The 10,958-nt window shown below is 34.0% G+C and overlaps 1 protein-coding gene across 1 annotated transcript; it reads left to right on the top strand.

Moving 5' to 3' along the window:
* Nucleotides 1-7,731: 7,731 nt before the first annotated feature.
* On the top strand, nt 7,732-10,241 carry LOC143546572 (F-box/kelch-repeat protein At1g55270-like). The gene is made up of 2 exons (XM_077038218.1): nt 7,732-7,888; nt 9,000-10,241. Exons 1-2 carry the CDS (start codon nt 7,826-7,828, stop codon nt 10,239-10,241), a joined length of 1,305 nt encoding a protein of 434 aa, XP_076894333.1. The 5' UTR covers nt 7,732-7,825.
* The last annotated feature ends 717 nt before the right edge of the window (nt 10,242-10,958 follow it).

The raw sequence follows: 10,958 nt of genomic DNA, 5'->3' as shown, positions 1-10,958 counted from the left end.
TCATATTGAGAAACATTCAACAAAGTCAAAGAAACATTTGTATCACATCAAAATTTGATATGATTTATGCAAGAAAATGCATCTAATATGTATAAAATGCAAGGATCATGTTCACATTCTTTTGGATGCGTGTTTTAAAGTATTCATCTAAATATTGCAGCTACAAGTACTAGTATTAATATCCTTGAATAACTGTTTAGGGGTAGAACAATTAGTATGAAACTAGCTACAACAAAACCGATTATGAAAGGAAATTACTTCCCATCTTATCGATTATTTTCTTAAAAAACAAGAATTTATCAAACATTAGCATCATCATAAAATGATTTTTTTTTATCCAAACACGGTCTTTGGCACATTTTAATATTTTATACACCTAATTATCAGAATCTTATTATTAAATCTCACATATTCACTTTTAGATTCTTAAAAGTTACAAAACTAGACAGACATCAGATTAATAAAGAGAACAAATAACTGTGAAGATGGGATTGGAGTCTCTAAAAGTAATCAAATTTCACCCAAAACAAAAGCTGTTTTGTGAACGTTCAATAATGTGTTCGTTTACGTCGGTTTACGTTCGAACATTAAAGGTTTTTACTTTTTAACATTTTTAATGATTTTTCGAATCTTATCATATAGATTTAAGCAAAAATATTAACTATAAAACAAAAAATACATAATTTATACGTAAATTAACATATGAATACGAATGTTAATAACGCATCAACACAAACTTAGTAGCCAAATCAAATAAAATATCGTGTGTGCTCATTCGTGTGTGTTCAGAACCGTTCACGAACAAGTTCATTTTCATAACGAATGAACACGAACAAGAAATTCCGTTTACTTGTATGATGAAAGCTTAACGGATGAACATGAACAAGGCCTTGTTCGGTTCGGTTCGTTTACAGCCCTATTCACATTTCATTCACATTTCATTCACCTGACTGTAAAAATCTAGTTATTCAATATCACATATTCCCTTTTAAATGATTCATTCAATTCATACATTGTTAGATGCCTATATTAATCAAATTTCACCAAATATCAATTCAATCAAATTTGATCCAAAAATCAATATTTTCCAAAATTAAAATTATAAAACTATAAAAACTCAATCTTTAAATAAAGAGAACAATTAAGTGTGAAGATTGGAGTCTCTAAAAGTAATCAAATTTGACCCAAAAACAATCTTTCCCAAAATTTTAAAAAATAAAACTATAAAAATATAATCTTTAAATAATTTTCAAATGATGTGAACATGGAATAGTTCATTCAAGATACTCCGCTCGCTTGTTCGATAAAAACTTAACATACAAACATGAACAACGCCTTGTTCGGTTCGGTTACAGAATCTAATTATTCAGTATCATTTATTTACTTTTAAATGATTCAATTCATACACTGTTAGGTACCTATATCAATTCAACCAAATTTCACCAAAAAAACAATCTTTTTCCAAATATTTAAAAAATAAAACTATAAAAATATAATCTTTAAATAATTTCAAATGAATGTAAACATGGGATAGTTCATTCAAGAAAATTTGCTCGCTTGTCCGATAAAAGCTTAACATACAAACATGAACAAAGCCTTGTTCCGTTCGGGTCGGTTACAGAATATAATTATTCAGTATCATTTATTTACTTTTAAATGATTCAATTCATACACTGTTAGATACCTATATCAATTCAATCAAATTTGATCCAAAAAACAATCTTTTCCAAAATTAAAATAAATAAAACTATAAAAACACAATCTTTAACCAATTTCCAAATAAAAAAACATAAAAAGCTTCGAAATTTATCACAACAGATCTGACCCAGATAGATCTACCAAATCAAATCCAAATCTTTTCAAATTCCCAGATCAATAACAAAAAAAAAAAATCATCAATTAATTTTTTATTTATTTATTTATTTTTTTATTTTTTTATTTTGCAAGTATGCTAACATTCTTTCTTTTTTTTTAATCATATAAAATATTATTAAAATCAAAACGATTACAATAAAGTGGCAGGCAAACGAACAACAAGCTGCGTCGCAACCCCCTTTTGAATAGCAAAACCAATTCTACTAAAACAAAGCGTTGGGTCGTAGGAGACGACAAAGTACCATGAACGACACTCTGAACCCTGTTTAGAAAATTCACAGCCTCCGGGGCCAGAAACCCAAATGTATCAAAAGCAAAAGGGAGAAACACATGTTGATTTTCTAAACAGGCTTTCTCGTGGTTGGCAACTTTGCCCGATTCGGCCTTCAACGCAGCCTGACCCACAACAAATCCGCGGTCCCTGAGCCCGACCAGAGGAGACACACCTGTAAGGTCCACACAAGCGTGTTTCCCCCCTGCCCACCCAAACACAAGAATATCAGCCGGTCGTAACGTGGACCTCCCTTCGAGCGGATCTGTAAGAAAGTTAACTGGGGCCTCCTTTTTTACAGAAATCCCTGCTCAATTAATGAATTAATTAATTACCTCTTGTTCAGACAAGGGTTTGCACTGCATAAGCTGTGTGATGTGTTCATCAACATTGTGATTCACATGCTGTTTAAGATCCAAGCTCATATTTTTTTTTATTTTTTTTTTGTGTAATTAATTGATTTGAATGAATCTATGGATAGTGAAGAACAAGAAGAAGACAGTGGGGAGAAAATGAATGATAAAAGAAAAAGAAAGATTGAAAATTGTTAAATTGTTGTTTTGTTTTGTTTTTTTTTTATTTGATTGATTGCCACAATTAACCTTTTTTGGGTTACTAAAAATTTTGAAATTTGAAAAAATAAAAAGACTCACTTGTCTCATTATTATTATTATTATTATTATTATTATTATTATTATTTTTGTCACTCAAAATTTCTAACTCCTTCTTCGGCATTAACTAGTGATGAGAACTAGACGAGTAGGTAGCGTTTACTAGTTGGATTTTTGAACTGAATGGGTTTTTTCTCACTGCACCGTCGTGCCTTTGAACGAGTGTTCACAGGCGTTGGCCTTAGGTAGGGTTTTCCCCGGATCGAAAGACAAGTGTATCCTGATATGATAAATTTAGCCGATAGCTCGTTTAAAGGATTCATTCGTCATTCAAAAAAAAAGTTGTCACTGTTAGAAGGTTAATACAACCATAACTAGATTTAAATCATTATTCGTTATCGTTTTAGATTTGTTCCATTTATATTGGGTCTTCTTCTAGTTTAGTGTTTACTTATTCAGTGTGCTAAATTCTTTCCATCTGGGGGTTACTCTTTTAAAAATCAAACAAAATATGGTTTAAAATAAAAGCAATATATGAAATGTAATATTTAGTCTTGGGGTTGGAGGTTAAAGTATAAGAAATTTGTCTTTTGAAAAATACAATGTTTAGAAAACAATGAGAATGTCACTTGTAATTGTATTTTTTTTCTTTGTGACATCCTCTTGTTGTCCTCTTGTTTTGTAGTTTTGAGTTGTGAAGAATATGATTATTGTTTACTTTTGGTTTTCATTATTTTATTTTTCAGATTAAATTCTTCTATTCTAACTTTTTCAAAATCCTTTACCAAAACCTTAACAATATTACTTGGTTTAACAGTTATTGACCGGTTACTGTTGTCTTTCTTTTAACGACAAACTGATTTACTTCTAAATTTACTTATACTATTAAAACAAAACTATTATTCTACATGTCGTTCAACTAGAGTAACCAACTATTATGTCAACTAATACTATTACCATTTATAGAAACTAACAAAGTTACAAATATAATTTTAAATGTTGTATTAAAATGAGGTTTTTTAGATATTTATGAATTATAAAATTTTATTTATCATTATTTATATCTTATGAATCCATAACATGCATATGCTATTATGTATATTATTAAATGTAACCTTTTTATTGTATTTTCTTAACGGCCCGTGTATTACACGAACTATATCCTAGTAATGCTATAAACTACCTGATACGAAATTAGTTGCTAAAGATAATAATTTTTTGTTCTCTTTGTTACATTGTTTATTTTGTCTTAAATTCTTATTACTTAATACATTTTTGTTTTACTAATTATGTGTTCCAATTTTGCAACCACAGGTTGTTATTGAATTTTAATATTATATGATTTAAATTTGTTTAAAGGTAATTACTGAAATAAAAATAAAATGATTACTGAATCTGGATCTCTTAATAATGGAACTTAATCCATGATCCAACTAATGAAACTGGATCTTGATCTAGTGAACTTATTATTTGATAATTATGCTCATAAATATTTTATTTTTTATTTTATATCATCCACATTCATAATTAACTCATTAGGAAATCAGAGTAAATAATAAGTCTATGTGTCGTGAAGATCGGGAAGTTATGGTGAGCTCAACCTCATTTGGGAACACCATCCCTAGAAGCTTACGTGAGGGGCACACTGTAGGCTTAACGACCAGACTTAACAGTATTAGTGGGGCCGTGTTTAATTGCAAGTGAAATGAAACCACAGGAACGAAAATAGCAAATTTGAAACTATTGAACTAAAACCGTATATTTGGACAAACCACATGGACGAAAACCGCAGTTACTATATATATATATATATATTATTAGTATTGTTATTATTAAAACAAGGATCACCCAAAGATATTAAATTTGTGTTAATTTTTAATCATTGCAACAAGCACTTACATTAGTGTTTGTGGAGACTAAAAAAGGTGTTGATTCATTAGAATATTGGTTATGCATGAATGGCTTTCCTGCTACCACTATTCGTGGTGATAGATCACAATAGGTATATATATTTATAAACTTTTTAAAATTTTAATTAATAACCAGGATTTTTTTTAAACATTTATGATGATTTTAAAATATTTGTAACGATCGTAGGAGCGCGAGCAAGCGTTAAGATCGTTTAAAAGTAGGAACACCCCGATATTGGTTGCAACAGATGTAGCAGCGCATGGTCTCGATATCCCACACGTGGCCCACATGGTCAACTTTGACTTACCAAACAACGTTGACGCCTATGTTCACCGTATAGGAAGATTGTTATGTTTTAAGGACGTTGACAACACGTGGTCAACTTGGACTATGTGCACCACGGTGGTGGTGGAGATTATTATGGTGGTGGGAATATGGGTACTGCTTATGTAGCACCTGGTGGCGGTTATGGCGGTTATGGTTTGGGCGTTGCTAGTGTTTGGGACTGAGTCTTGTGTTGTTTGAATGTTAACTTGGTTTGGTGAATATGTTTTTCAGGGTAATTTGGGCAGTTTTTTTTTCTAATACTAGTAATAGAATTAGGGTTAAAGTTGGTGGTTAACGGGTTGTGGAATCGTGTCAGATATGTATATGCCGATAAATTGCAACCCGAGTTGAGGGTAGATGAATATTTGTTTAGACTATGTGTAGTGGTTTAACTAAAAGTGAAACTGTGATTGTCACGTAGCTTGGTAGCCGTGAGAGCTTCCATTAACCTTTTTTTTAATAAAAAAACCCGTGATAAAGTAACTAAAAACAAAACTATTTTTTTTAATATTTTCTATTTATACAAAAATATGAGGTGACTAAGTTGATTGGTTGGGAAAATTTTTGGCTCACGATTGCGCCCGTTAGAGGTGCATAATCGGATTTTTTCAGGAACCGGAACTAAGTTTCGGGTATGGTCAAAAGTCAAAGCCTGGTCGGGTAGAAACAAGTTCCGAGTATAGTTTGGTATTTGATCTAGTTTTTTCGGTTTTTTTTTCCGCTTTCGAGTAGGGTGAGTCGGATCGGTTCCGGGGAGAAATCCAATACCAGGTCGTACTCGCGGGTCAGGTACGGATTAAGAATCGGTTCTAGGTTGGGTCTGAAACAGGGTATTCAATGCACCTCTAGCGCCCATTAACAGGGTAGCGCATAAGGGGGTTTCCTTTCTTTTGACGCCCATCTATAATGGTTTGGATGAATCTGACAAACTATAACATGATGAGGTGGCTTAAGACGTCGCCCCGGTACATAAAGTTTTATGTTTAGTTTTAGTTTTGACTGGTCAAATTAATATGTCATCAATGAATATTGACATCACTGATGAATAATATTTGTTTTGAAGGAAAAGTAGAAGTGGGGGGTTATGTTTGAATTTAAAAACCATAAGAAATAAAAATCAATGTGGCATGAAATGGGAGGAAGTAATGAAGTAAGTTGTCCATTTTGTCAAAATCAAATGTCTTTCTAATTGTTTAGCTGTCTTACCATAAATGCCTCTTTTATGGTGTTAAAAGTGGTACTAATGTTTGGTCTGTGTTATTAATATAAAGTAGTGTTTTGAAGATAAAATTTATAAAGAAAGTTGTTAAAGTACATTAGTTGTTGATATATTTACTTCTATACATTATAAATCAACAAGAAAATGAAACTTTTAAACCTCCTAATTAATATAAAGCAGTGTTTAGATGATAGTTTATAAAGAGTAATTGAAGTACATTAGTTGATATATTTACATTTATACCTTATAAATAATAATAATAATAATAATAATAATAATAATAATAATAATAATAATAATAATAATAATAATAAAAGTATTAAAACTCTTCACATAAATAATATAATAATAATGTTTTATAAAAAGCAAAGGTTCTATCTAGTTATTTACTATTACTAGATTCAGAATTGTAAACCTTTAAAATGTGATCCAGTTGTAAACGCTAAGGATCTTAGTTGAATCAAACTCTCACTCGTTTTTCGTTTGTAACCTCTTCAAGGCCACGCTTCCATTTTCTTATATGCTGCTCAGCATTAATGCCCCAACACGGTGTTAAAGGCCGGTTACCACACGACAACACTTTTGGAAAGATAGTTATTTCACAATAAATACCCAAACATAGTTGTTAAAACATTAATTAGTCCTATTACTGTGTTAATAGTACCAAAATCATATATGACCAAAGGTGGAAAAAAACCGAACACGGCCGAACAAAAAAAAGAAAGAAATCCGAAACCAGGTTTTTAATACCCGAGTCTATACCCGGCCCTACCCGTAGGGTACAGACATGGTATGCATTTCAGTACCAAAACTCGTACCCAGAACCGGACACAATTTATACCCGAAAACCATAATTGGGTTTTTCCAATACCCGAAACCGGGTTTTTCAAATACCTTATCTATACCCTAAATTACCCGAAAATACCCCTAAAAAGTGCAGCATATTAAAAAATTCAACCTATACAAAAAAAAAGTCCGAAAAAACCCAAAAATCGAGTTTTTTCCAATACGCAAATATAGTGTATTCAAATACCTGGTTTTAAAATACCCGGTTCTATACCCGACCTAAAACTGATGCATAGGAGATGATTTTTAGAGATAATAACCGAACCCGAATCAGATATTACCAACACTTGATTTTCCAATATCCAGCTATACCCAAACCCGATTCTATATCCGAAACCTGACATTTGAAAACCCCCATGTTTACACCTCTATATATGACTAGTTTCATCATATGTTTTGAGTTCTAAATCTTATGTTGGATGACAGCAAAATCAACACGGCTCCAGATGTAAACCTCCTGACTCCTGTTAATCATCATCATAATCATCATCATCATCATCATCATCATCATCATCATCATCATCATCATCATCATCATCATCATATTAATATTAAAACTCTTTTCATTTCACACCAAACAACACCCTCCCATTTTAGAAACTGCTGCAAATTAAGCTCTCACTTCCACACACACAAAAACATCTTTCCATCTCATGTAATAATATATAAAAAGGTCATCTTTTTATGTTTCTTGGATCCAATTTTGGTCAATCAATATTCAATCTTGTCTTGATCTGAAGCCAAAGGTTGTCTTTTGTTTCTTTGATGGCTGAGCATCAAAGGTCTCCTAATGTGCAACAAAGAGGGGTTAGAGTTAGAGCTCCATTGGTGAGAACCCATGTCTTGTTTGACTTTTTATTTGGTTATTTGAAGAATACCCATATGAAATTATGCAGAAATTAACTGTTTTTGTAACAATTTAGAGATACCCAGATGAATATATGCAGAAATTTGCAGTTTTTGTAACAATTTTTGGTTCAAAATGTGTTAAGATTTGTGGGTTTTGTTTCTTTTTGAGTATTTAAAGATACGCATATGAAATTATGAAGAAATTTGCAGTTTTTTGTGACAATTTTGGGTGTAAAAATGTGTTAAGATTTGTGGGTTTTGTTTCTTTTTGAGTATTTAGAACTACCCAGATGAAATTATGAAGAAATTAACAGTTTTTTGTGACAATTTTGGGTGTAAAAATGAGTTAAGATTTCTGGGTTTTGTGTCTTTTTGAGTATTTAGAGATACCCATATGAAATTTTGATGAAATTAATAGTTTTTTGTAACAATTTTGGGTGTAAAATGTGTTTTTGTTTGTGGGTTTTGTTTCCTTTTAAGTTTATACCCATATGAAATTTTGATGAAATTATCAGTTTTTTGTAACAATTTTTGGTGTAAATGTGTTAAGATTTGTGGGTTTTGTTTGATTTTAAGTATTTAGAAATTAGAGATGGGATGTGATCCTCATACACCACCCTTATGGTGACTGTACAGGCCTATACGGCAACGTACGTGATCCTCATACACCACCCCCATGATGACTGTACAGGCCTATACGGCTCGTATAGGGCTATCTGGGCCGTATAGGCCACACATGACTAACAAGTGTACGGATGGGACACAAAAAAAACAGCTTTTTCAGCCTATATGGTGCGTATAGCTCTATACGAGCCGTATAGATCTTCAACAACTCAGTTCCTATACGGCCCGTATGCCTATACGAGCTGTATAGACGAAACTGGTGTGTATGAAGATCCTAGGCCTTTTATGAAGTTTTAGGATATTTGATTTAGGATTTTGTTAATTAAGGGCATAGTATCTGAAAACTTGCTTTATATTTATTTTTTATATGATCACTGATCAGAATCTTTAAAAATGGAACATTATTAAAAGTGATTGTTACAAATGAATGTGATTTTTGCATTCTAACTCGAATAAATGATTGCAGGTTGATTCGGTATCATGCTACTGCAAAGTCGACGCGGGTTTAAAAACAGTGGCAGGAGCCCGAAAATTCGTCCCCGGGTCAAAAATATGCATCCAACCCGACATCAACCCGCACGCACACAAGTCCAAAAACAGGCGTCAAGGACGAAAGCGAGCCCAACCACCTCTCATTCCCGGGCTACCTGATGACCTGGCACTCATTTGTCTAACCCGTGTACCACGGGCCGACCACAACAAACTCCGGCTCGTTTCGAAACGATGGTCCCACCTTTTATCGAATAATTACTTTTATTCGCTTAGAAGAACCCTCGGAATGGCCGAAGAATGGGTTTACGTGTTTAAACAAGACCGTGACGGGAGAATCTCGTGGCACGCGTTTGACCCGGTTTACCAAATATGGCGACCGTTGCCACCGATCCCGGTTGAGTACAGTGACGCAGAGGGATTCGGGTGTGCCGTTTTAAGCGGGTGTAATCTTTATTTGTTCGGCGGTAAAGATCCGGTTAGAGGCTCCATGAGTCGAACCGTGTTCTTTAACGCACGAACAAATCGATGGCATAAAGCACCCGATATGCATTATAAACGACATCTTTTCGGATCTTGTGTGATTAATAACTGTCTTTATGTGGCGGGCGGCGCGTGCGAAGGGGCCCACCGGGCTTTACGCTGCGGTGAAGTTTACGACCCGAATCGTCGCCGGTGGAGTTTCATAACGGATATGAATACCGCGATGGTCCCGTTTATCGGAGTCGTGCATGACGGGAAGTGGTTTCTAAAAGGGGTCGGGGACCACCGAGAGGTTTCGAGCGAAGCGTACACACCGGAAACGAACACGTGGGAGTCTGTAACCGACGGTATGATTTCCGGTTGGCGGGCCCCGAGCGTTTCCATAAACGGAAACCTTTACGCTTTAGATTGTCGGGACGGGTGTAAAATTAGGGTTTACGAAGAAGGTTCGAGTTCGTGGAAACGGTTTATCAATAGTAAGGTTCATCTCGGGCGGTCTCCCGCACTAGAGGCTGCGGCTCTTGTTAATCTTAACGGGAAGTTGTGTATCGTTCGGAATAATATGAGTATTAGTCTTGTTGATGTGTCGAGCCAGGATCCAGATATCGAGAGTAACCCGAATGTTTGGGAGAATATCGCGGGGAAAGGTCATATTAAGACGTTGTTTACGAACTTATGGTCGAGTTTATCGGGTCAAAAGAGTCACATTGTGCATTGTCAAGTGCTTGTGGCATGAGACACACAAGTGATAAGTTACTTTCTTTCATAGTGATTAAAGGATTTGGGTTATATAAGTTACAAGTTACAACTCTTGATGAATATTTGGATTGCTTTTTGGCTTACTTCTCATGTATCATAATTAGTCATGTCACATGTATAGATTTGTTTAAAAAAAAGAAAACCGGTTTTGGCCCGCCGACCCAGTTTGTAACCCGGCCCATCTCACATAGAAAGCCAATTTGGTCCAAACCGGGTCGGACCCAAACCAACCCGCCAATTCATATACCGGTTTGTAATCCCATTCCTTGAAACCTGTTTGGACCCGACCCGATTTGAAATCACGTGCCCCAAAACCGTTTCTTTTAAATCACCGATTTGGAATCACATGCCCAAAAACCATTTTTTAAATCCCAAACTAGTTCAAACCTGATCCGAACCTGTCCAGATAGGGCTGAACGATCTTGTCTATAGCCCGGTTCTCAACCCGATTCGGTTTGGTCCAAACTAGTTTTGACTAAATGTTGACCAGCTCGAATCGGTTTATAACCTGAACCAGTTTGAGTTTCTAAACTGATTTGCACATGTGTAGTCACATGTGTAACATAAGAATGCAAAAAAAAAAAAAAAAAAAGAAAAAAAAATATTACATAGGAAACAAGACAACAAGTTTAAGGTGCTAAGTGTGTTTTTATTATATAGTACATCTTGATTAAATTATTTAAAGAACATAAAT

Source organism: Bidens hawaiensis, unplaced genomic scaffold (assembly GCF_021521415.1).
Source record: "Bidens hawaiensis isolate Kalapana, Puna unplaced genomic scaffold, B.hawaiensis_p1.1 tig00014404_1, whole genome shotgun sequence".
Classification (NCBI taxonomy): Eukaryota; Viridiplantae; Streptophyta; class Magnoliopsida; order Asterales; family Asteraceae; genus Bidens; species Bidens hawaiensis.
Note: the sequence above shows the minus strand (reverse complement) of the source record. Positions and strands in the feature narration are given on the sequence as shown.

Excerpts from the sequence above, each read along its gene's own strand:
- LOC143546572 (XM_077038218.1), top strand. The coding sequence starts at position 7,826 with ATGGCTGAGCATCAAAGGTCTCCTAATGTGCAACAAAGAGGGGTTAGA. Across the intron at positions 7,889-8,999 it reads TTAGAGTTAGAGCTCCATTG|GTTGATTCGGTATCATGCTA; the intron begins GTGAGAACCCAT and ends AAATGATTGCAG.